The 27,383-nt window shown below is 40.0% G+C and overlaps 1 protein-coding gene across 2 annotated transcripts in view; it reads left to right on the top strand.

Moving 5' to 3' along the window:
* ESR1 (estrogen receptor 1) overlaps positions 1-27,383 on the top strand; it is a 282,918-nt gene that overhangs the window by 88,113 nt on the left and 167,422 nt on the right. Inside the window, exon 2 of one of the 2 annotated variants that reach the window (XM_063124534.1) lies at positions 15,274-15,778. In XM_063124534.1, the coding sequence (XP_062980604.1) occupies positions 15,345-15,778 (434 nt within the window). In that variant the 5' untranslated portion in view covers positions 15,274-15,344. Of the gene's footprint in view, positions 1-15,134; positions 15,779-27,383 lie in introns of those variants that run through there. The other variant, XM_063124533.1, reaches the window with a different exon arrangement.

Raw genomic sequence — 27,383 nt, 5'->3', positions numbered from 1 at the left:
AGCTGTCATGGTGCGTAATTTGAGGTTTCTAACGTGAAAATTTCTAGCATGGGACTTGAATTGGGGTGAGTTAAAAGGTTAACCCCCCGCCAAAAATCAGGGGATGACGGGATTTGCTTGAAACTTGCCATGAATGTGGATCTAGATGGCATCTGTGAGGGTGCCCACTTCAAAGTTTTTATCTGTCAAAATGTCGGAGTAAATCCCATGTCTGGAAATGGGGTGTCCGATTTTCAAAATTTCCCCGAAAATCAGGGGATGCTTGGATTTGCTTGAGGCTTGGCATGCATGTGTATACATGGCTAAGCTATCATGGTGCCGAGTTTGAGGTTTCTAACGTTAACAGAAAAAAAGTTGTAGGCTTTTTTGGATTTCAATGCAGGTCTATGGGGGGGAAAGCGGAGCTCTGATCCGGATCCGGAGCTTCGCAGCGAACCGGAGTGGACTATAGGCGGATCGGAGCGGAGTGGAGCGGACCAGATCCGGAAGTTGCGAATCTAGAAGAGAAACGGATCGGGGGGCGTGCACACCCCTAATTTTATTCCATGACTTTCAGCTCTTGCTATTCATATAGTAATATGTTGAGGGCAGTATCCAATGGGGTGCTTATGCCCCTGCTGATACTTTTATGTCCTGCTGATTTGGTTGGAAAAAGCTGCCTCCGCCACTTGCATAACAGCGATTTAATGCCTCCGAAAGCCATCCAAAACAAATGGAAATGCTTATTTCTAGAATGGAGGAGGTCAGCCAAGCTGGTTTCCACTCATTTCAGGACACCCTCTAAGAAGAGCTAAACTTCTGTTGTGTATGTGCACAACAGAATTGACAGGGCAGAAGGGAACTGGCAAGGGTGAGTGCCCCATTGGATTCTGCCCTGATGGATGGCACTATTTCTTTTTTATTGAAATTTCCATATCTTTTTTGTTTTAATCTCTTTTTTTTCTATTATATTGTATTTGTTATGTTTTAAATTTTGCAAACAATTCAAGAATATCTTCAGGTAAAAAAGCAGGCTAAACATCTAAATAAATAATTAAATAAATAAATGTAGTTCCTCTAGCTTGTGTGGTCTTATTATACATAACCAATTGCAATAGCAATTACTACATTCTTTGGGGGAAAGCGTAGCATTTTCTCAAATATGAAAAGCTGTATCCTATTTGACACTGCCACTAGCTTAAATTATGTTGCACTAATGAAAGTAATCTCTAGTGCAATGACAATAGTGTTTACGGGCACGTCAGGTTTTATGTGTTGTGCCAACAACGCTATTGGTATTGTACTATAGGTTGCTTACGCTAGTGCAACATAATTTATGTTAGGGGCAGTGTCGAATAGGATATTGCCCCAAATCTTGTTCTAACAATAACTTTAAATAGTGTTTTTGGAGCATTCAAAGTAGTTCACAAACATAATGTAATCTTTACAACACTTATATAAGAAATATTGCAGTTGAAGGATAAGTTTGAGATAAGAATAGTGGGTTTGTCAAGATGGACAAACAAACCATCCGTTCATTCAAATATTCAGGGCTGTACTCTCACAAAACAAAATACCTAAAAGAAAGAAAACAAAAATACATTAAGTACACAAGACAGTGATAGAATTACTAGTGTTGCTCTGAAAATCAAACAACACATTGTATTAAATAGTGTGTAGCTTTGTTGTTGTTTTATTCAAAAGTATGCAGGGAGGCTTTTCTGGATTGGGACTACAGCACATGGGGAGGGGAGGTTTAATCTTTTTCCCCATAGCCATTAACAGCTTAAAATATAGCAGGGCCATGCAGTTAGAGATAGTTTGTATGATCCTGCCCAATGAAACTCGTTTTTCATGGCACCTCTAACTCTTCTTGTTCCTTAAACTGTTGTACTTTATGGGCAGTATCCATCATTGTGGCTGTGTTCCAGCTCATTCCGTTGTGTCAGCAGGACTGAGCACTAATGCAACATGGAGTTAGCGCTCCCTAAAGTAATCCCAGAAATGTTTCCAGATTGAGACAGATCAATGGAGTTCCCTTCTGCAAACACTGCTGACCTGCCCCATTTGGAAATGAGTGTTTCTGCTTTTTTCAAGTTATTTTACGAAGCAATAGATCACTGTTGTGCTAGTTGTTGGTCCTGCTGCCATGGGGCACAACAGGATATTGGGCTATATTTCTAAAAATCACATAACCATATTCATGTTGTGTTTCTTGTAGCAGTGGTCTTGTATCTTCCGGTTCATTAAAAAAACGATATTTGCAACATGGAATGCAGAAAATGTCTGGAAGTACTCACATCTTATTTCTAATTACTATGGTAGAATTTCTTCCACAACTCTGGCTGCAAACTTGTGGTTTTTCCCTTCCAGGGATGCTTGAGACTGAGAACAATTTGTTGGCATGGCTTTTTATCTTGGCATTTACTAGCAACTTGGCTGGTTCTTTGGGAGGGAGCAACAACTTCTAGAGTTCTAGAGTTTCCCATTGAAGAGTTATGAATCTATTCATGCTGCTGTTGTTTTACATGGTGTTTTACCAGATCAATAAAGTAATAACTAAAGTTCAGTTCCAGATTTCTAAGTATCAACTTTTTTGAGATAATGTTCTCGCAATAAAAAAAAAGTCTTTGGAAACTCAGGGCTGGAATCTGGCACCCAGCTAGCAAACAGATGTTGCTCTTCTATCATTTTGGTGGAATAAAACCAACATGTGTATAGACTTAAGCTTCGTGACGGCAATAAACATTTTTCACTTCATCAAAGAGATGTAGTCATTGCTCGGTTTTCTATTATTGCTCGTCCTTCTTTTCGGTGTGTGTCGGGAATGTGGTCATATACCTGTCATTAATGAATGAAATGAATGTATTAAAATTTGTTCAAAATTAAACCCAAAATTAATAGCATGATTTCAGTGTAAAAGATAACAGATTCACACAGAAACATATATGTTACAGTAAGTATGTTCTGCTTTAATACTTAAGAATCCCTTCCCAGAATAACTTTAGGTTAAATAAGGAATGGCTGTTCTCAGGGTTCATTATATTCTCCAGACAATGGTCTAAGCATTGGAATTTAATTTAAAAAAACAACCCTAACACTCACACAAGAGTTCAGTGCTTAATAAAAGTGCTGCCACCTAGTAGCTTTCAGAGGTACTGAGCACATGCACTTCAAGGTACAAAACCTGAAGAGTGGAAACATTAAAGTATGGAATCTCTCACATACACCAGCTATGTTTGGGCATTATTTCCTCATGTGATTACTGTTGTGTCAGGGGGAGGGTAGGCCTGTGTCCACTGCTGCATCTGTGTGGATCCTGGTCCTCCCCCTCCCCCATTCCATATATTGTGTGAAGGTCTGAAGAGAGGATCTTGCTCTACGCACATAGGATCCCAATGTGATGTAGAACGCTGCTTTACGGCTTGTGTTGCAATGTTTTTAAGGCATATTCTTTTTTACATTGTACTGTATTGTATGAAGTTTTATACAAACCACTTGGAAATCCTGGGATGTCAAGTGATATAGAAGCAGCTTAAATAAAAAGAAAAGAAAAGAAAAACCCTGATCACGCAGGATTCTACATCATGGAGGGAAGGGGCAGGGTTCCTTCTTCTTCAGCCCTTCTTCCCCAATGTATGGATGGTATTAGAGTGGAACCAACAAGGGCGCGTGGGTGGGCAAGTAGGTACGGCCTGAATAGAGCTACAGACAACATTTGAAAACAATGACCTTTTCTGTATGAGTGAAACTGTGAGCCAAATGTTATAGAATCATAGAATCATAGAATAGTAGAGTTGGAAGGGGCCTATAAGGCCATCGAGTCCAACCCCCTGCTCAATGCAGGAATCCACCTTAAAGCATCCCTGACAGATGGTTGTCCAGCTGCCTCTTGAATGCCTCTAGTGTTATTTCTGTGACTCTAGAAATAAATGTGTAGGGCTGCTGAGGCTGAATGGAATGGTTTTATGACATGGATTTGGCCCATGGACTGCCAGATGGTCATTCCTGAATTTAATCCTGAGTGTTTGAGGAGTAACACATGGAGAAGCCCAGGCTTGGGAGAGAATAAGGGTATTCTCCCCAAGCAGGTACTTTCCCAGCTTTTACTATCCCAAGACTGCCTGGACATAATGACAGCTGCTCAGTGTCCTATGGACCAATTACCTGAGAAGTGGGGAAGACAGTTTTGCCTGGCTGTAGATGGTGTCCTATATCTCTCTAGTATCGTTCGTTGGAAGCTGTCCACAAGCTGGTTAATGGACATAGTTCCTTTTCTTGCCACTTTCATCCTGCCCATGGGATCTTAAATGTTAGTCACCATATTTGACCCATTTAACTGCTTTTTATAAGTATTACTGGAGTAGACTTTTTTTAATCCTCCCTTTTCTCTTTTTTATTGTGAATTTAACAAAACAGAACAAAATTGAATAATGAAAAACAAAAACAAAGAAACATTACATACATAGGAATATCATCATTTTTTTCATCAGATATACCATTCATAAAAAGGGGGGAGTTATGTATAGGTTAGGGAAAGCAGACCAAATAACCATGTACTTATCAACTCACAAGTGGCATCTATACAACACCCATTCAAATGTTGATAGCGTTGACATCCTCAGTCCAATGCATAGTATGAAGATGAACTCACCAGACCACTGCTTATCCCTTTTTCCATGGGGTAGCATAGAGGGTGTGGTAGGGCTACAATTACCATGGCAGGATCTACACTACTGCTTTAAAGCGCTTTATAACAGTTTTGACAACTGTTGAGGCCCAGGACACACTCCATATATAGTTGTCAAAACTGTTATAAAGCGCTTTAAAGCAGTAGTGTAGATCTGGCCCATGTAGATAACTTGCTCCCCCTGAAGAATCACCACCATACATGGTGAGATTATAAGGCAATTTTGTGGCACTGTATTGTCTTAAATTTATTTATTATATCTCATAGCCTGAGCTCTCTGACCCGTTCGCAAAAATTAAAACCCATTAAAATACATTATAGAAAGTACTAAAACCATTTAAAGCCATAGAAACAGATAACACACACAACAGACAACATATATCTAAAAACATTTTAAACACTCGTTGAATCTCTTATTTATTTATTTATTTGTGGCATTTGTATAGTACTGCTATATTATAAAATCCCTCAGCAGTTCACAATATTTAAATATATTTAAATACAATATTAAAAAACAACATTAAGATAACTACATTAAAAACTCTTTAGAAGCAGCAAAATAGAGTGGACCGATTTGTTTATAGCCCAGGGAAAGCCTGGGTGAAAAGGTACGGGTTTTTGTTGTTGTTGAGGTGTTTGAAAGATGCCATATTCTTTGCCTCCCAAACTGCATAGGGGAGAGTTTTCTAGAGGGTGGGTGCCGCAACAGAAAAGGCCTGCCATTGATTATGTCACGAAGCATAATATCACATGCAATCTATTTACTTTTCTGGATCATTTTAATTTTTTTAATTTTTTCTTTTTTATTGTGAATTTAACAAAACACATGGAAGAGAAAGAAGCACTACATGCATAGGATACACCATTCATTTTTTTAAAAAAGGGGGGGGTAGTTATGCATAGGTTTCAAGAAAAGCAGACCAATATCCCCTTGCTAGTGGCGTCTGTATACCACCCATTCAAATGTTGATAGCATTGTTAAATCCTCAATCCATTACATTACAGAAGGTGAACATTTGTAGTTCTAATGTGATAATATCAGTCTGTTATAAGGGCTCAGAAAATCCATCTGCGCTGACTATGCATTAACTTCCAAGAAACTTTTTCTGGATCATAGGAGAGTTGCAATATTTACAAATTAGGAGTTGGGAAACAAAATTTTAATTTACTGCAGCTTCATGTAAACCACCTATTTGTCTCATAATCCCTGATCTGCGATATCCCGTTAAATATTTAATATCGTTACCAGTTGTCTTTTCACTAAGTTAAATGTGCAAAGTTATTTCAGCATGTCCTGACATGCTTTATGTTTTGAGTCTTTGTTCAGAAGACACCTTAAACCCTGCTGGTTACAGCTTTTGGTTAAGCAGCAGGGTTTAAGGTGTCTTGTACAATGCATTTTTCTAAGCCCTTCTGACACACTAACCACAGCTGGACCTCCTGCAGCAGGGTTAGCAGCTCAAACCATGGCTTAAAGTGATGTGTGCGACAGCACAGCTTGTGGTTAGTGCTAACCACAGAGAACCACAGTTTGCTAACCACAGTCCCTGAAGTGTCGTCTGAACAGGCCCTTTATTGTTGAGCTTTTCTAGATGAGGCTATGCTTAACCTGCTGTTTCTACTTCTGGTCTATGCACAAAGACTTCCTCCCTTAGATGTCATCACTAACATGTGGAGATGGGAGCCACATGGTTTGGGTATAGGGTTAAAAGGTATGGCCATGTATTCCCATGATTTACAACTTAAAAGATTGTGCCTCCATTTAAATATGAAACCTGTAGCTGTGGTGTATGACCTGAGATAATTCTTTCCACATATGCAAGTCATTACTAGATGTTGCAATTATTAACCTGCATGTGCCAACAAGGTCTAAGTCATACTCTTGTATACCTATTCTATATGATGGTTGCTGTTTATTCTCATACATAAATAAATTAGACTTGAGTTGAGACATATAAATTAGGGGTGTGCATGGACCCCCCGCTCCGCTTCTCTTCCAGGTCCGCGATGTGCAGATCAGCCCGCTCCGCCCCACCCCCACTCCGCCCATGTCCGCTCCGCTCCGCTGCGGAGCTCCGGATCCGGATCGGAGCTCCGTTCCCCCCCCCATAGGCTTGCATTAAGCTAAAAGAGTATACAACTTTTTTTCTGTGAAAGTTAGAAACCTCAAGTTTGGCACCATGACACCTCATGGAGGTATACACAAGCACGCCAAGACTCAAGGCAATCCCATCATCCCCTGATTTTTGGGGAATTTATGAAAATCGGGCACCCCATTCACACCCCTTGCGATAGCTCCGTCAATTTGAACATGAAAAATCTCAAACTCGCCACCGTGATAGCTTATCCAGGGATACACACGCACACCCAGACTCAAGGCAGTCCCATCATCCCCTGATTTTTGGGGAATTTATGAAAATCGGGCACCTCATTCACACCCCTTTCGATAGCTCCGTCAATTTGCACGTGAAAAATCTCAAACTCGCCACCATGATAGCTTATCCAGGGATACACACGCACACCCAGACTCAAGGCAGTCCCATCATCCCCTGATTTTTGGGGAATTTATGAAAACCGGGCACCCCATTCACACCCCTTTCGATAGCTCCGTCAATTTGCACGTGAAAAATCTCAAACTCGCCACCATGATAGCTTATCCAGGGATACACACGCACACCCAGACTCAAGGCAGTCCCATTATCCCCTGATTTTTGGTGGAGCTTAAACCTGCAGACAGCTCAATGGGGCCATTTCAAAGGAAATCCCAAGATGCCATGAATTGGGGAGTAGAGAGATGAATCTTCTTCCACACTTGAAAAATGGATTTGGAACTTCCAAAAGTCTAATTGAGCGCAGGAAGGACTTCTCCCCTGAGTCAAAGCCAGACACACACAACATCCCTGCGAGGTGGGCAGGGGAGGAGGGAGGGAAGGCAGGCAGGCAGCAGACATTTCTGGGGACATAAGGAAGTGAGCCAAGGATAAGCCAGTAATGCATATAAAATGGAATAAATAAATAAATAAACAAAGGAGGGGTGGAATTAAAAGCAGCAGTGTTGCTGAATAAACAACAAGAAGAACTTTAAAAAAGGCTATATCTGTCTTTTACCAGTAATAGGGGGACGTGCCCGGGGGAGGGGGAAGCAGCTGCCAATTTGACTGGTCCTAGTGACCAGTCTTTTAAGAAGCAACGCTGTCAGTTCAACTCATGAAAGCCATTGCTCCACCATGAGAGCTCTACTGAGGAGTAAAGCTGTCACTTCAACTCATGATAGGCATTGCTTCACTGGGTTACTCTCTTTGGAGGGCTCTGATGGCCCTCCAAGTACAGGAGAGAGTGAGGGCATGTCCACATGGGATGCCCTAGGGGAGCTCATCCCCTTGCGCCACATGTATTCAGTTGTTCCCCAAAGTTAGGGTGAGTAGCACTGCTGTGTGTTTTCCTATCTGTTAGTATGATTTCAGGTTGTATTTGTGCATTTGGTGGAGCTACTGTTTTAAAAAAACACTGGGAAAACTCCATTCAGAGTAGAAAGAGAAGTTTCCCAGAATCCCAAGTTACCCGTTTTGCCTATCCCCTCCTCCAACTTTGGGATCATGTGATCATGACCGGGAGTTGACTCTGCCCCGGTCTTTTTTCCCCGCCAGTTTTTTTTAAATTCTAGCAAGCGAACCGCACCATGCAGAGAGCTGAGAGTAGGCTCAAAATGACCCCCATCCACGACTCTCTAAGCACAAGAATTTTTCAGAAAGATAGCTTCAAAAACAACACAGTTATCCCCCTTTCTTTTCCGCAATGCAATCCTATGGGCGAAATGTTTCAAGATGGCGATCGGACCGGACCGCGGAAAGAGGAGCGCTCCGAAAATGGCCGCTTCTCTTCGCCTTGCTTCTAGGGGTCCGCAGTCCGCTTCTACTCCGCCTCTGGGCAAGGCGGAGCAGGCCAATCCGCTCCTGCTTCTGCGCTTCTAATCGGAGCGGAGCACATGCCTAATATAAATCTTCAAATGATAGCAAATAGAACATGGAATAGAGGTTTTCTTGTTGGGGTATGCTGCGTTTGGATAAAATCTTGGTTAGCCTCATGGGGCCTCTAATTCAAAGTAACTCTCCACCTGCCTCTTAACAATGCAAGCCCCCCAGGGCCTCCTTACTCTGAGACTCAACACGTTAGCCTTGTCTTAAAATAATTGTTTATTTCCCCCACAACCATCATACCTATAACAGGTATAAAACACAGAACCTGAAAATAAATGTGAAGGAATTAAAACTATAAGAACATGATTTAAAAAAAACCAAAGCATTGGACCCAAAGTTTAGTGATTTGTCTATACATAATACCAGTCATCTGCCAGCAGAAGAGCAACTGGTTGTGGAACAGATCAACTCACATCTTGTAAATCTGCTCTGGAGGGTTGGGAGACCATCTGGAACAATTTTGTGTGGTGCAAGGGCGAAAGAGAATAAGGGGCAGAAGTCTGTTTCTAAGAATTGATAATGCATATTTTTTTCTTCTACTGCTGTGCCCCAAAAGGTGCTGAGAGTTAGTTTACATTCTTAGAACACTTCTGCATGCTAGACCCTTACCCACTCTTCCAAATTCTTGGGGCTTATCTACACCAAGCAGGATATTCCACTATAAAAGTGGTATGAAAGCAGGATATAAAAGGCAGGAGCCACACTACTGCTTTATAGCGGTATTGAAGTGCACTGACAACTGTTGGGCCCATTGACTCATACCACATACTGCTTTCATACCACTTTCATAGTTTTATATCCTGCTTGGTGTAGATATGTCCTGGGCCCCAACAGTTGTCAGTGCACTTCAGTACCACTATAAAGCAATAGTGTAGATTCTGTAGTGCACTCCAATACCGCTATAAAGCAGTAGCGTGGCTCCTGCCTTTTATATACCACTTTCATAGTGGAATATCCTGCTGGTGTAGATGATCCCATGATCCCATGTGCTCTAAGCCTAAAAGGGAAGAAAAGTATCACCAAGAAAGAAAGAAAGAAAGCACATCTCCACATAAAATTTGCATATGTGTATGTACAGATGCAAATTTATAAATAATTACTCTAATTTAAATAACTAATTAATTTTGCTAACCAGGCAATGCACAATAAAAACATTAAATCCACAATAGAAATAGAAATCCCCCCTCCTGTTGCATTTTTCCCCTCTGGGGAAACATGGGGCAAATAGCTTTGGGGCTGTGGTTTTCACTGGAAAAATAAAAGATTAATTTAAACCCCACCCCCACCCCAGATAGCAGTCACAGTACAAATCCAGGCCCTGTAACTGTGGCTACATTTTTTTAAAAAAACACCCGACCACATCACATCTAATTTGACCTTTAGTTATTTTTAGTGCAAAGCAGCAAACAAGCGGTATGAGGCAATATTGTTCTACAATCTGCTGCAGCCCAGGAGTGGCACAGCAGTCCATGCGGCTGGATAAATGTTCAAAGGAATTTTCCCAAGAGTGTTGCTGAGGTGCCACCTTGGAGGAAGAGAGGGATGCTTAAGAGGTGATCCCTCACCTTTGCTGTCCTTTTACCTTTTGAGATGTCTTGTATTATTTTACCTGTGCTCTTTCCTACCACTTTGACCACCACCCTTGCGCTCCACTGAGGGCATCTCTAAGCAAATGATTTACAACATGCTTGTGACTGGCCACTCACAGAAGTTTGCAGGTCATTTTGACAACGTCGTGAACCTCCTGTGCATCTCCCACTCCTTCCCCCTGGGTTTTCCAATACAAACACACACAACAAAACAAAAACCCTTGCATATCTTCATTCTTTTGAAATATCTCGGGATTTCCTACTGTGTGCAGCCAAAGTTGCACCACAAAACACCCACCAGGGGGTGCTGTCCTATTAAATATTATGAGGAGGGGAAGTTTTGAATTACAGGCCAGTGGTTGACCTTCATCTCCCATGGAATCCAGCTCATTACAATTGTGGAAGAGAAGAAGTAAGCAAAGTGTCAGTAAGCAAATGCAATTTACCTTTAAACCCAGAATGAAGGTGAGTAGAGCCTATCAGTAGCCAATCACCACGAACCAGGGGCTGTTGTACTTCTTGAACTGGCTCCCTGTGGAGATGTTGGTCAGAGTAGGTATTGTAGACTATTCTAGTTCAGCCTGTGCAGTACAGATCATACTCTTCTTGGCCTATGGAGTCAGGTAACACCAAAGGACTAATCTGATGCCACAGAGTGATATAACCACCACCACCACCACCACCACCCCGAACTGATTCCTGGCCTTCAGCCTGACTTCATCATTGGCCTGCATGACTACAGTGTTCATCCTGCCTGCTCTCATGCCTGTCTGCCCCCAATTCAAGGAGCCTGCCTGGTACCCTACAAGTGAGCTGGCAGGAGAACAGGGAGAAGAACAGTGAGCCGCCTTGAATTGGCTTGGTTGAGAGCCCTTGTCCTCTATTCTTCTCCAACATTTAGCCACCCTGCTTCACCAGATGGTGGCAGTACAGAGTGAATTTTAAAAAGAGTTGGGAGGACAGCAGGGACTCAAAGCTAGACATGGGCAGCTGCTGTGGGAACCAGGATTTGGATCTGGAGTAGCAAGTAGGCACATCCCAAACAAACTTCAGATCATCGGGTCTTAACTTCTACTCTGAATAACGCCTATTTTCTGAGGATAGTCCCTTGAGCAATCCTGTGAGTTCGTGCTTATGTTTTTGCCCCATGGTTATGTGTATAACCAATATTTGTGTAGTGTTTTAAATTGTGACTGTGCCAGAGTTTGAAATTGGGGGCTCATAATATGATGAACTGAAGAGTCTCACTCCCACCCAAAGTTTTAGAAGCTGCGTCTAAAAAAAAAAGATTTGCATAGTAAAACCTTGCCATATGAGAGCTCTTTTCTTCTCTAGTACATGGAATACTAACATTGCAGAGAGGCAAGTGCATGGAACACTAATATCACAGATTCAAGTGGTTGTAAACCACCCTGAGGGCATATGCAAGTTGGGCAGTATACAAATCTAAAACATAAATAAGTGCCAGCAGCTTGAACCCTTAGGAAATGTGTTTTTTGAGAGTGCATCGCTACATTTAGTAGTTGTCCCATATCCTTGGAATTACATTTCCAAGGCTCCTCGTGCTTAGGATGCTGTTCTTTCAGCATTCCAGATGTCAAGAAGGAGAATTGGAGGAGATCCAGGTGTTCGTTGGGGAAGGGATTTGGGCTCCATTCTGATCCTGATAGCTCAATGGTAGTGTGATGGGGCCTGAAGCACAGAATTTTGAAATAAATGGATTTGTTTTGTGAAAATAATGCATATTAGCCAAGCACATTCCTAAGCAAGCAACAAGGGGAGTTCACTTATCATTTATTTTATTTTATTTTATTTATTTTATTTATTACATTTTATTTTATTTATTACATTTTTATACCGCCCAATAGCCGAAGCTCTCTGGGCGGTTCACAAAAATTAAAACCATAATAAAACAACCAACAGGTTAAAAACACAAATACAAAATACAGTATAAAAAGCACAACCAGGAAAACCACGCAGCAAAATTGATATAAGATTAAAATACAGAGTTAAAACAGTAAAATGTAAATTTAAGTTAAAAGTAAGTGTTAAAATACTGAGTGAATAAAAAGGTCTTCAGCTGGCGACAAAAGGAGTACAGTGTAGGCGCCAGGCGGACCTCTCTGGGGAGCTCATTCCACAACCGGGGTGCCACAGCGGAGAAACGTATTAGTATACGTATAGTTTCAATGTATTGGCTATTGGGCGTCCCACACAGTGGAAATGGTAGCCATGCCAGAATAGTAAACCCTTTGCTAGTTTCAGGGCACTTACCCCATAAGGTTCAGGTGCCATGCCTGGTATTTTAACATCTTCCCTGTTTGCATGCATATTGGATCACTTGCTTAGTTGTCTGGAACTTCTGTTCTAAGGGCACCTTAATGTGGTGCACCTTGTTTGCTCCTGGTTCTGCATTCTTTAGTCTGGATTATGTTGAATACATTCCGAGAGGTTAATATTATGGGATCTTGGCTTGGGTCTTGCTCTGGATGGCTTTCTAGTCTCAGAATTTAAAATAAACAAATCCATGTTGTGTGCTTGTGCCATGGGATTTCTAATTTAGATTTGACTGTTTATGTTTGCCTTTTCCTGTAAATCCAGCAAGTCATTTTTTATATAACTTCATTTAGTAAATCCAGCAAGTCATTTTTATGTAACTTCATTTAGTAAATTCAGCATTAACTAAATTTCATTTAGTAAATGTTGAAATTATGTTTTTGTAAAATCTATAATTTGCCTTGTATTTTATTTTATTTCTGAATAATAAGGTGTAAAATCCACTTAAACATGTCTGTTACCCTTTGCATTTTTCCTTCTTTTGTAGCTAGTCTCCTGTATGAAAAATATAATAATCCTGGATTCAATGTATAGATGCACAAATAACTTTCTACATGCATTAGCCAGCCTTTAACTTAGACCTCGTGTAATAACACTGAGTTTCGTATTTCGGAAGATGTATGGGCAGAGCTTCACTGCTGTCTCATTCACAGGCACACATACTCATACTTTCACTTGTTCTCAGAAGCATACATGAATGCATATATGTAGACTTTCTCTAGGATCTGCGTCTCTGTACTCAGGTATGTGGAGCTTTCTTTCTTTCTTTCTTTCTTTCTTTCTTTCTTTCTTTCTTTCTTTCTGTTCAGCCTTTTTTTAAACAAATATAATTATTAATCAAATTTCACCTTCTAACATTGAAGCCAATTGGGCAAGTTAAAAACTACATGAATACATGTAAGATTCAAAGAGATTCAAGATAGTTGTAATATTTTTTGTATATAATTGCTATAAATGTTAAAGAAATGATATGAAAAGTTATTGATATGTCCTATGCCATGTTCACATGCAGTTACTTAGACATATACCACAAGCTTCTGTAAAGTACATTATGTTGTTTTTCTTTGCAAATGTACCTATTAAAATGGGCACTGTTAGCACTCACTTGTTAGCACTCATGTTAGCACTCAGTTGTTAACATGGAGACATTTTTTTAATAGTTGGTAATAAAGTTGTTTCAAATCAATTTCTGTGGATACAATCCTATGCACATATGTTTGTGACTAAGCATGTACAGGATCCCAGCTGTACAGGTTTTAAGAAAACGCTTTAAGCAATCTAATTTTTGTATCAAAGGTTATGGTTTGATTAATTTAATTCTGGTATGGAAACAGATTCATATTTACACTTGGTTATCTCAAGCCCTTTATGTTTTGATATTAGAATAAGATACTAATCTTTTATCAGCTGAGCCATAGATAGCTAGAGCATCTATCAATCTATCTATGGGAATATAGAAACTATAGATCTATCCATGGGAATAATTATAAAGGCTTCTTGGCACTGACACAGTGTACTTGTTTTTATATAGTTAAACATTATTTGAGAGAGTAAAATAAATATTCTAATTGCATAAGAATTCTGTTTGTCTTTGATTTTTTTTATTTTAATGCATTAAAACTGATCTCTTTAGATATTTTCAAAGCTTTGATTTATATAGGTTGATTTCAGAATCAACCTTTTGGCTGCAGTGCGAAGGCAGTAGAGTTCTTAAAATGTCAATTATTTTAGCAGTTTTAAAAAAGGAGAGGAAATACTTTTTTTGTGTGCAAAGTTTAGTACCGTAGTTCTTTGTTTTTTTCTCATGCAGTGAACATGCAGTTTGACTGTCAAGAGGTCTGAGCAATGCCATGTTTCCTATTTCACTTTATGTTACTTGATTTTGAAATGCAAAGCTGATTAGCATGATGGCAGGAAAACTGCAATTTTAACTTAACTTTTTTTAAAAAACAAAACAGTATGTTATGCTGCAGCTAAATACCAAGAATCATAATTGTAGCAAGCATGCCTGTGTGACTTTTCTCCTACATAGATACTGAACCCCCTTTGATTTCTGCTTGGTGGAATTTGGTGGTCTGTGGCTGGCTTCACACCCACACAAGTACACCCGCACAAACACACGCTCTGCTATGCCGTATCTCAGTTACAGTGTAGTCCTACCCAGGGTCATCACAGTGTACACATTACATATTTCTAGCAAACATGAAGATGAACAAAGCAGGGGAAATAGATAAGCAGAGATAAATTGGAGCCTGGTCAGGGTATGCAATGTAAATGGGCTTCTGGGCTGGCATTCTAAGGTGTATGAAAGCCTTGGATCCACTTTCTCTCTCTTGGCAGACTGGGACCATCAGAGCCACGTGAAGTGAAAATTAAACAACTAGGAATAGTGGAACAATTAGTTGGTAGAAATCCAGAACTAATTGTTTTGAAGTGATGTTTAAACCAATGTCAGTGCAAGGCAGGAGTATTTGGCCTAATGCCAGCACCTTTGTAAAGTGTATTAGCTCACATGAGAAGTACTTAAAGTTTGAGTCAGAAAGACAGAGAGCGCGCGAGAGAGACTGTTCTTGTCTTACATGCTGCTCAGTTGTATCTTCCTACTTGCTGAGACTAGCTGGATTCACACATAGCTGGATAACTTCTCTCTCTATGTATGTCGTTTTCTGTGCTTCAACTCAGTTTCTTGCTCCTTTTTCAGGTGGATTGCTAGCTCCTGATTCCTCTCCTAGCTCCAAACCAAGATATGCTACTTGTTCTCTGCCACTGACAATGACCATGACCCTTCACACAAAAAACTCCGGTGTTGCCTTACTGCACCAGATACAAGGCAATGAACTAGAACCTATCAGCAGACCTCAGCTGAAGATTCCTCTGGAACGACCGATCAGCGAAATGTATGTGGACAGCAACAAGACTGGGGTCTTTAATTACCCAGAAGGTGCCGCTTATGATTTCCCCACTGCCGCTCCAGTTTACAGCTCAACCAGCCTCAATTATGTCCCTACAACAGAATCGTTTGGGTCCAATAACCTGGGAGGATTTCATTCTCTGAATAATGTCCCTCCAAGCCCTATGGTATTTTTACAGACGGCACCACAGCTTTCACCATTTATTCATCACCCCAGCCAGCAGGTACCTTACTACCTTGATAATGAACCGAGTAGCTTTGCGATGAGAGAAGCTGCTCCAACTGCCTTCTACAGGTAAATCCTGCCATTGATTTCTTAAAAACAGAGCACAAATCTGAAATGAATATTAAAGCAGGGAGAAGGAAAATACTGCAAATTTTTGTGTCTGTGGGTATGCCAACAGCACTGTTGAGTCACCACTGAATAATTAGACTATGCAATAGTGTGGTGTAAATCAGAGAGTCTGTTGTGACTATTGAGTAATTGTTGCTGTGTATGCTAGAAATGAATATGAAAAACAAGTCAGACCATCAACCGAAGTGTGCCCCACAGAAGCCCTAAATACTGAGCTGCAAACGAACAAAATAAAGCAAAAGCTAAAATACAAAATGAAGCACCAGCAGATTAAAAGGGTTTTGACTCCTATCAGTCAGGCTGTCCCTGCTACACATTTAAATTTGCAGCCTGCAGCCAGAAATATTTTTCATGTCTTCTCTTAAATTGCATTGAATGATTTTTTATATAAAGTGTTGAGAAACATAGTTGCTCACCTTCCCAAAATGTGGTAATAGACTTAATGACAGCACAAGAGAAAGGGCAATTAAGGCTTCAGAATGGAAATGATAATTCTAAGGAGGATATTTATATAAACAGACAGACCTATGCACACAAAGTATATTTTAAAAGACAGTGAGTTTTCAGATGTATTTTCTCTGAAACTCATTGTAGTATCCTCACAAAGATGTCTAATACCTGATAACATTTTTAAAAATCCTTTGGGTGAATGAGGGGGAGTAGTATACATAAGCATTTTAATAGGCCTGCAGCTGTAAAGTTTTAGGGCTCATTGAACTCTGGAATGTGGGTGGTATAATAGTCGCAGAGATCATAAAAAGCATGAACTAAAAGGCATTGTTTAACTCTGCTGCCAAGTTCTCGTGTTCATTTTTAGAGGCCTAAAAAAATACGTGCACATATGTATCATGTATAATGGAACTTAGGGTCAAACTTCATGTTATGTGAAATACATAGTATAAAGCAGCTCCTCTACATTTTATTTATTCATAAGCACGTGGGGCCATGAACAGGATCAGGACCATCATTAATTAGGAAGTGAGATTCAAAACTTTCCCATAGCTTCTTCCATTTGAAATGCAACCCTTCCCTGTGTGGGGGTTAAATAAAATAAAAGAAATCATCTATTGGTGATCCTCAGGATCCAGAGGGAGAAAAAACTGGGAAATGATATAATTCATTCAGAGCAGAATTTCACAGTAAATACACAAAAACATGTGTTTTCAGCACTAAAAAGAATACTCTGAAATGCATGTCTTCTATATTTGTGATTATATTTGGTGATCTGTTCCAATAAAATTGGGAGCATAGTTTTGCAGAATAGCTTGTTGACTTGACATGAACCTATTCTAATTGATGATATTTCTATACTGCCCTGTTTCTTGTTGTCACTTCCTGGGTATCCTAAGATGTTTGCGATAGTTTGCTGCTCTGCACAACTAGCAGATTAGACGATTTAATTGCTGAAATATTTATATTTGGTTTTCTACCATACTTACCTATAACCTTTAAAATGTTTACCTTGAGCTCTGGCTAGAATTCCAACCTTACCCATATTTTTAATAGGTTAGTAAAAGTTATTCTGTTCCTAGATGTTGGCATAGAAGCCAAGAGACACGCATTAAATTCATCTTGTCCTCCTTGTTTTAATACTCCTTTGATATTATATTCCCTGAGCCATAAAAAAGGGAATAGCAGCTCTCTTTCCTCAAGAGTTTCCAGTAAAAACCTGCAAAACAAAACAAAAATACCCAGCAACAACAGGCGTATGACGGACATAGAAAGAAAAGGAATATAAATTGACCTGGTAGCTTCCTATTCCTATTGTGGGGATTGTTACAGGATTAAAAAGGGCAAATTACTAGTAGATGAGATGCAGCTGAGCACAGAGCATGCTCCTAAATAAATAAATAAAGCCCACATTACTTGGAAGGTGTTTATCACCTGAACTGGGAAATATCAGCTTTGCACATCACCACAGAGTTCTGAAAACGAAAATGGCTGGTGATTGAGGAGTTTCCAGGTATTAATGACAGCATGCTGGAAGAAAGTACAGCTCATTCTCTCTGTGCAATGTTGTTCTTGACAGCTTTAAAGAATCAATTGTGTTTGGGAAAAGACCCAATATCTATAGTTTACATTATACAAAATCATGCTAAACGCAAGCATTTTGCTGATAGGCTGCTCTTAAAGCTAAAATTCAGAGGCAAAGATTACAGGTGTTTTCATGCAGGTGGCATACGGTGCTGTGCCTTTTGGCTGCTTAAAAGACTCGAAAGCACCAGTAGAGCTTGACATCGCAGCATAGGAAATTTAGGAAGGTTCCTTATAATGAATCAGGCCGTTACCCCATCTAGTCCAGTATTGTTGATATTAACTGGCAGCCAGATCTCAAGGGTTTCAGTCAGAAGTTTTTACAACCTTACCTGGAGATGCAGGGATTGAACAAGGCACCTTCTACATGCAAAGCATGTGCTTACCGCTGCTCAGCTGCAGCCCCTCCCCTGACTTGTTTGACCTCAATGGGTTTTGACGGGAGAGAACGTGTGTGTGTGTGTGTATGTATGTATGTATGTATATATGGCAACATAATCTTATAGTTTGTCGTGCAGTGTAATATTTCATTATGGATTAATGTAACATTATTATAGTACTTTGGTATATTTTCCCATTTTTGGTTTTGTCCAAATCCAGTAATAGTGACATTCTAGCAAACTGGAGGCTGAAGTGTATTTTGGCAGGTGTTATCTTCCTCCTTAGACTTGTCCGAAGAGCGATTGAAAATACTATGTCTTTGATTAGCAGGCTGTACTTCGTTTCAAAAAGCTTTTTCAAGCATTTCATACTTAGTTTTTTTAAAAACAAATAAAACATTAAATATAATTTTTAAGTATAGCTCTATTGCAAAGATAATTTCTGTTTTCATTGTGCATTTAGGTGCTGTAATAGTAAAAACAATTTCAAGATGCTGCTGTAAAAATAGCATTATGAATTGTTAATTACTGAATAAATGCTTTTAATATTTATGCAGTACAATCAGATGCCTCCTTTATCAAACGTAAGCACCATGATGTTCATTGAGGCTTACTTCCAAGTAAGTGGGCATCAGATTGCAGCTTCTTTTTTCACCCGCTATTTAAATCTCTCTATATTTTCGGTGCTGTTTTTCAGCCCTAAAGTTTTCAACAACCTCATTGAACCGAAAAGCTCAGTTTTTTTAAAAAAAGCCATGTTTATTATATTTTAGTTTGTGGTTAGGACATTTTACACGCTGACAAACTTTCTACGATCTTTTGTATATTTTCCCATCACTATGTCTTTTTGCAAAACTCTTTCATTTCCACTTATTTCTGTAACTTTTATGCTAAGCATGCTTAATTAGAAGTGAGTCCCTCTGAGTTTAATAGAACTTATTATCTATTATTTAAGATTTCAGTCTTACTAACCATGTTTACTTGGAAGTAAATTCCATTAATTTCAATTAGCTTTACTCCAAGTAAGAATTCTTGGGATCACAACCTTATATGCTAAATTGGTGTACAGTCACAATCTTTTTCGTACTACTGACATTCCTGTGAGTAAGAGAAGTTATTATTTCCATTTTTTACATGGAGAGTTGAACCTGAGACATTGTGACTTGCCCATAATTTTTTAGCTAGTACAAGGCATAGCTGACATTTGAACTAAGTTTTTCGGGCCCTGCATGCCAGCCATTGATTCACAAAGTAGCCAATTTAGTGTTGCATAGATCTACATAGTGGAGGATTTGTCTCCCATTTAATTTTAAATGGATACCCAGCAGTGGTGGTTTATGATGGCTAAATGCTTACTAATGACAATTGACACACAGGTTGCATTTTGGAATAAATAAATTAAACATTTCTTAATAAAAAAACTTTTTCTGTTTAGAAAGGAATTTTAATTTATTACCTTTGGTGTTTGTGCAGTTAATGGAACATATCCTTGTGAAAAATGAGGCTGTGTTTCTTACAAATATGCTTGTACAAGATGTTCCAGCTAAAGTCTGCATATCATACCTTTAAAGGCCACCTTTACTTGAAGTGTGCACACTGGACACACCTGGTGTGCTCCCACCCTATTGAAACTGTTAGATGGCCATAAATCACTTGTTCCAGCCTGAGATTATTCCTTTGCCATGATCATCAGCAAAAATAATATTCATCAGGGTAGATTAATGTTGTTTTTAATGTTTGCTTTAAAATTAATCAGGAACCGCTGTATTGAAGTTGGTTCCTAGCTCCAGCAAAGGTAAGGAGGTCATCTTCCACAGCGATATTGTTTTCCTCTTCGTTTTACACAGTCTGAATGACAGTGAAAAAAGGGATAAGTAATCAACCATTTTCAATTCATTCAGATAATGGCCATACTGTTAGGCTCTTTTTTTTATTGCTGATTGGAATCTCCTTTCCTCCTCATTCTTATGTTGGTGTTACGTTCTTTGTTTGGATCTTACATTTCTAAAATAAGAGCGCCTCCTTGACACACACACATACAGAGATGCAGAAAGTATGCCTCCAAACATCTGTTGGGGTTCTCCATTTGCCTCATTGTCCAGGCTACTAGATTATATGGGGCTTGCGGATGTGGTTTTTACTGTGCCCTGCCTCATAACTCCTCCATCTTTTCAATTACAAGGAAAAAAAATCCTGTTAAGGAGAAAAAGACGGGATAACGCTGCAATGATTGGTAGTGCTAAGAGCCCCCTGGAAGTACTGTATCTAGTTCTTGCCATTGCTGCTGGTATTGCGAGCTGGTTGTCTGCCTGGATCTTTCTGTGTCTTTGGCATCTATCTGTCCATCCCCCTTTCCTTCACTTTTCTTCTGACCACCAGCATGTGTCGTCACTGTGTGTTTAAGTGGGAAAAACCTCCTCTTTGCCACTGCAGCTGAAATGCAGCTTTTTGTGGAGCGCTGTCAGAGTGGCGAGCTGAGTGCACTTGTGTTGCTAAGCATTGTTGGCAACTAACTAGATTCAGCCACAATGCTTGCACACCTGCCTGAGCTAAATATTACTTAACCCCCTTGCCCCCACGTAGTACTCTCACGATCACTGCAGCAGGCTAGAACAGCCTCTCCAGCTATTATGCATGGACAGAATGAGAAGAGGCCAATGTAGAAATAATACCTTTATGTCAAAATGCTGGGCCCTCTCTTGGGCAGCAGTGATTTTGGGCAGCAGTTAATAAAATCCTCATTGCCTTGTGCAATAATGGCAGCTACAAGGATTTCACATACAACTGTCAGGTTTTGCCCTCTGTTTGAGACACACTAGTACATGCAGTCTGTAGCGGGAACCCCAGCTCAACCCAGTTCTGAACAAGAGGATAAATAATGTTGCTCACTAACTAGCAACATACAAATAGCTTTCTTTTGTTCAAGGCAAATGGAAGCTATTTGTAATGAGTCATTTTTCTAACAGATATATGGATGGGTACGTTGTGTGCTCTCTGGTGGTTCTGTGGTAGGTGTTATGAGGATTTAGTGTTGGTACAGTATGCTTATTAAGTGTTTACCTGCTGGAATAATGCATGAATCAGTATCTGCCATTTAGAAATAGGTTCATTTTTATTTATATCCATTTTGAAAAGGCATTACTTGGTTTTGATGGAAATCATTCAGCCAAAATTAAGCACTGTCAGGTCTGAGATTCAAATATGTGGTTCAATTTCTCCCACTGAAACTCCTGGGATTGAAAAGTGCTAAACATTAGCTGGATCATGCTCTAAATTTACTGGAATCTCAATATATTGTGCCTTTTTCATGATTTGGAAATTTGGAATAGCTGACAATTTCTCAAACATTCTACAAAATATGGATTTAATTTCCCCCCACAAATAATAATAATATTTTATTTTGTGGTTTTATACTGTAGCTTTATACTTTGAAAGGTTTTAATTTTTGTGAACCGCCCAGAGAGCTTCGGCTATTGGGCGGTATAGAAACACAATAAATAAATAAATGAATAAATTAGCAAGGTTTCAGCAGGTCACATGCTGCCTTGCTCTCTTGTATTTCTCCCGTTTCCCCCACTCACCACCATGTGGGACCTTTCTCTCTGCTTTCGTTTTCTTCTCTTTGTCTCTCCTACAATTAAAGTCCACAGTTCTTGGAGCATTGACCTCATTTATATTAAGTTACCCTATAAAGTTTCATGTACATGGATGGTACTATGTAAATATACAAACTATGAGGTAGTGTCTAGTCTTCCATGCATGGAGCTGTTTGTGCACAGCTCCATGCTTGGTAGACAATGCCTGAGTTCATGCATTGATTCCCAGAGAAATGGCATAACAGACCCCTCCCCCCTCTCTCTCATGTGCACACACACACACACACACACACACACACACACACACACACACTACTACTACTACTACTACTACTACTACTACTACTAGTTACATGTGCTCCAAACCATGAAACTAACATTAAATTTAAAGTTTAGGTTGTGAGCCTATGTTGCTGGGACATCTTTTATGTTTTCCACAACACCAAGTATTTTACGCAGAACACTATATCTAGACCATGCTCTGCCTGCACTATTGGGTGCAATTAACTCACCAAGGAGGGCAGTGACTGGGGTCTCATCTACATCAAGCAGATATTCCACTATGAAAGTGGTATGAAAGCGGTACAGGAGCCACACTACTGCTTTATAGTGGTATTGAAGTGCACTGACAACTGTTGGGGCCCATGACACATGACACATAGTGTTATATCCTGCTTGGTGTAGATGTGTCCATGGGCCCCAACAGTTGTCAGTGCACTTCAGTACCACTATAAAGCAGTAGCAGTAGTGTAGATCCTGCAGTGCACTTCAATACCACTATAAAGCAGTAGTGTGGCTCCTGCCTTTTATATACCGCTGTCATACCACTTTCATAGTGGAATATCCTGCTTGGTGTAGATGAGCCCTGCAATGGAGTTTTACATGTAGGAACAGCAGGGGACTGGATTGTGCCATATATATGGTTATTGTTGTTTTAGATAGTATTGTATGTATCAGATGTAAGGACCCCAACAAATTTTTCAGGCACTGGAATTGTGGACAATGAAATTTCAAATGATAGGAAGAATAAACCAGCATTTACTTGCATACCTCAGAGTTAAGAATGAGATCTTAGAATTGTTTCTAGAAAACAGTGCAGTGTGTTGCTGTATTATACATACAAAGCAGAACGTCACTGTCAGAGGCCACTGGTAGGCTAAATGTGATCCAGTGGTCACCGGGGCTCCGCCTCTGAATCTGTTTTCCATTTTCAACCCTGACTCTCCTACAGTATATATGAAACAATACAAGGGCTGCAGTCCCGTGCATGCTTGCTTGGGAATACATTCCATTGAATTAAGTGGGACTTACTCACTCCTGCACAAACGTGCATAGGATCAGTCATTAAGGCTGCTATGCTATACACACTTCTGGGAGTCCGGATGTAATGGAACTTTCTTCTGAATAAATACGCATAGGATTGAAATGCATGGAAAAATAATCATCATCACTTTATTACAATTCATATTTATTTATTTATTTATTTATTTATTACATTTTTATACCGTGAATAGCCAAAGCTCTCTGGGCGGTTCACAAAATTAAAACCACAATAAAACACCCAACAGGTTAAAACACAATTACGAAATACAGTATAAAAAGCACAACCAGGATAAAACCACACAGCAAAGTTGATATAAGATTAAAATACAGAGTTAAATCCATAGATCCATCAAGGGCAAAACTCAGACATAAAACATAAGACAAATTAAGACTATTATCAGCTTTCATCTAATACACAGAGAGCTCTAATCCTGGTCGCCTCTATAAGAAATTTAGCAACAGCCAAAGTCACTTTTGGGGACTTGCCTTCCAGCAGGAACTTAGTATAGAATTTATCTGAACTTCTGGGCAGTTTACACAGCAATGTGGTGATTATAGAACAACGAGCCTGATTATAGAAGCTACAAGACAGAAAAATATGCTCCATCTTCTCCACTTCCATATTCCTACAGGGGCACCGTCTTTCTGAAATGGGACACCAGCAAATCTGCCCCGAAGTAATTCAGTAGAGTAAACATTACATCTGGCCTTAGAGAAAACACTGTAGTATTTAGCTACCGACAGGTTCTTTAGGTAATCAGCCAGATGAAAAGGCCTGACATAATGGACATACATTGCACTGGGAGAACAAGAAACGTATGAGCGGGTGTGCAAATTGCAAAAAGCAATGTCCCACAATCTTTGTTTGTCAGATTTGAGAGCAATATTCAAACTCAGATTGAGGAGGAAAGAGGAAGAGAGACCGATTGAAGCTGCCTTCTTGGCAAGAAGCCTGGACCAGCTGCTCACATAGTTATCCTGGGACAAATATGGAAGCAAACCTGAACTCCTCCCAAAGAGACTAACTTCCATCCAAAATTTTAAAGCATACCACCAGGCCCGAAGCGAACGAGAGCTTTCCCCAGTTTCCAACAGACATACAGAATTGGGAACACAATTTGGGAGTTGAAGAAGGGTCCTTAGGAACTTTGTCTGTTGCCTATCTATCTCAGATGTTAATCCCCCTATCCAGATATTAGAGACATATAAGACCTGGGCAGCAGGCTTGGCATTGAACACTTTGATGGCAGACGGTATGTACATGCCCCCTTTGGTAAAAAAGAAACATGTTATTGCAGATCAGATAACTAATGCTTTGTGAAGGGTGGCCGATCTATGGGCACTCCAAGACAGGGTATGATGGAATGACAGTCCCAGGTATGAGAAGTTTTTAACCTGTTCCAGGGTATGCCTGTCAAGGGGCCACCGGCGTTGGGAAAATCTATTTTCAAAAACCATAACTTTGGATTTCCCAAAGTTAATTTTCAAATCGTTAATCAAGCAGTAGTTAGAAAATTTCATTAAAAGATGTTTCAAACTAGGTCTAGAACAGGAGAGAATAACGGCATTATCTGCATAGAGTAGAATAGGAACTTCGCTTGCACCGAGTTTGGGAAAGTGTCTTTCGTGATCAGACAGGGCCTCCTCAAGATTGTTTATATACAGATTAAACAGCGTAGGTGCGAGGATACAGCCCTGTCTGACTCCTCTGGACATAAGGATTTCATTAGAGAGCTGTCCCTGTGTGCCACATCTGACTCGCATCTTGCTGTCACTATATAAGAGCCATTATGAGATTAAGGAGTCTTTTGTCCACCAAGATCTTATCTAATTTCTCCCATAGTTTGGTTCTGGGGATGGAGTCAAAAGCACACATAGAAGCGACAAACAGTTTGCTTTAAGATGTTTCTCCGCTAAATGAAAGAGGATCAAACAGTGGTTGGAGGTGGAATGGTTCTTTCTAAAGGCAGCTTGGGCCTCCATCAATCTATTGGATATCGAGCATAAAGCTTGCCCATTATTGAGAGCAGGCTAATAGGTCTGAAATTCCCTGGGTCATTTAGATGTCCCTTCTTGTAAATTGGAACCACTATTGCGTGTTTCCAGCTGACAAGGATTTTGCCAGATTGATTTATAACAGTAAAAAGGGCGGCTAACAGAGGGGCCCACCAATCCTGGTTAATTTTGATAAATTCAGCAGGAATAAAATCTATGCTGGGATGAATCATCATCCCCCTGTAAGATGATGGATTAATTCGATCACTTCCTCCTTAGAAACTGGATTCCAAGAGGGGTGAGAGGGAAGAGTGATGTCCTGCGTGTTGACATGGGCTAAAAGAATAGTGTCTGGGTCAGTAAAAATGGATCTAAAATGGTCCTCCCAGACCTGAGCTGGAATTGTCCAACAGAAGGCAGATCCTGGATTCAGATCATATTCAATATAAAATATCTTAAAACTAGCTTTTTAAATGCTTTCAGAGATCTGTCTTGATGGACTCCCTCCTGTAGTGTTGGCATGGAATAGAATTGTACAGAAAACTAAAAGGTTGTGAAATATGTCTACATTAATCTAATCTAACAGGTTTCATTAAACTGTAGGATATATTTCTTGTTAGCTAAGAAAATGCTTTCACAGCTTTTCTAGGTAGAAAAGCAGAGTATAAATAAATACTTCTCCATTCCCCAGCTTTTTGAGCAAGTGGAAGTTGTAGGAACTATCTATCTCTTTAACACTGTCTACTTCTGCTGAATGGAACAACACTGTTTCTGAGCAGAGCATAATATTATGTGCAAAAGAAAATCATGATGCTCCTTTTGCCCTCCAGCAGTTTAATTACTGTGGCCTTAGCTAGACCTAAGGATTATCCCAGGCAAATGGAGGGGTCGTCCCTGCCTGCTCCCGGGATCCCCTGTGTGTCATTTGGATGCACAGGGATGATCCCAGGATAATCCTGGGATATAGGCCTGGTCTAGCCATGGCCTATGTGATCTCTCTACCCCTTCTTGGTCCCTGGCCAGTAAAGGCATCCAATGTTTTAAAACTAAAGAAGTCCCTGAGAACAACTGTGTACACTGCAAATCCTTGGTTGTTTAACCCAGGATTTACCTGGGATGAGCGAGGCGATGAGCATACTACCTCCCCATTTCTGTTTTTAGTTATGCTTGTTGATTCTGCTTTCAGTTAACAACCCAATTAACAACAACACTTATATATTCACACTTTCCCAAATGTTATAATACAGTTCTCCAAATTAAAACATGTTAATAAAATGTGTGTATTATGGGACAGTATATACAAAAAATTGTATATTCATGAAAATAATGTACAAGATTAATTATATTTGGGAAAGCATTTGCAAAAAGTGTATATAAGGCAAAAGTGCTTACAAAATATGTATATTAGGATAAATGTGCAAAATATGTGCCTGAATGTCAGTGCAGATCGAGGAAAATCACAAACTGATGTGGAATTGGAATGAAATGAACTAAGGGTTGGGAAAATATGAAACAGTAAAACTGAAATTTATAGATTTGTCCATCCCTACCAAGAACTCACTACATCAGTAAAAAGTTATGAGAGGTGTGCTTAATAATACATTTAGGGACTTGAGTTTATATACCCTTTTCCAAACACCATGACTAGTATGACAGCTTCACTTTAAACCTAACTGCATACACAAAATAGATCCACTGAACTGGAAAAAGTGCAAATAGTATTTCCAAGGAAATCATATGCTGAGCTAAAAATTGAGAAATGAAAACACTATTTTGGAAAGAGATGGTTTGAGCCCTGAATGTTCCTTCATATTCCTCAGGAAGTGCGATGGAGGGGTGAGGATCTTGCTATATTTTTATTGCAAGATCTCCGCGACAACCTCGGTGGGAGAGGACGTCGCACCCGCCATTTAGTTTTAAAAGCTAGGTTTTGGTGTTTTTTTTAAAAAAAATTTCCCTGCTCACCCCACCCCACCCCCAATGGGCGCAGAGCTCCTGAGGAGCTCTGCACCCTATGTGTGGGTCCTGGCTCCTCACGACTAACCGCGAGGAGCTGGGACAAACCACGACACCCGGCCACGCTTTCCGCGGTCTCAGGATCAGCCCAAGACCACGGAAAAACCGGGCTGCAAGGGTAGGGCAAAATCCCGGCCATACTACCTTGAACACACCCGATCTCGTCTGATTTCAGAAGCTAAGCAACTGTAAAATGCTACA

The sequence above is a fragment of the Elgaria multicarinata genome, chromosome 4 (assembly GCF_023053635.1).
Source record: "Elgaria multicarinata webbii isolate HBS135686 ecotype San Diego chromosome 4, rElgMul1.1.pri, whole genome shotgun sequence".
Taxonomy (NCBI): Eukaryota; Metazoa; Chordata; class Lepidosauria; order Squamata; family Anguidae; genus Elgaria; species Elgaria multicarinata.
Note: the sequence above shows the minus strand (reverse complement) of the source record. Positions and strands in the feature narration are given on the sequence as shown.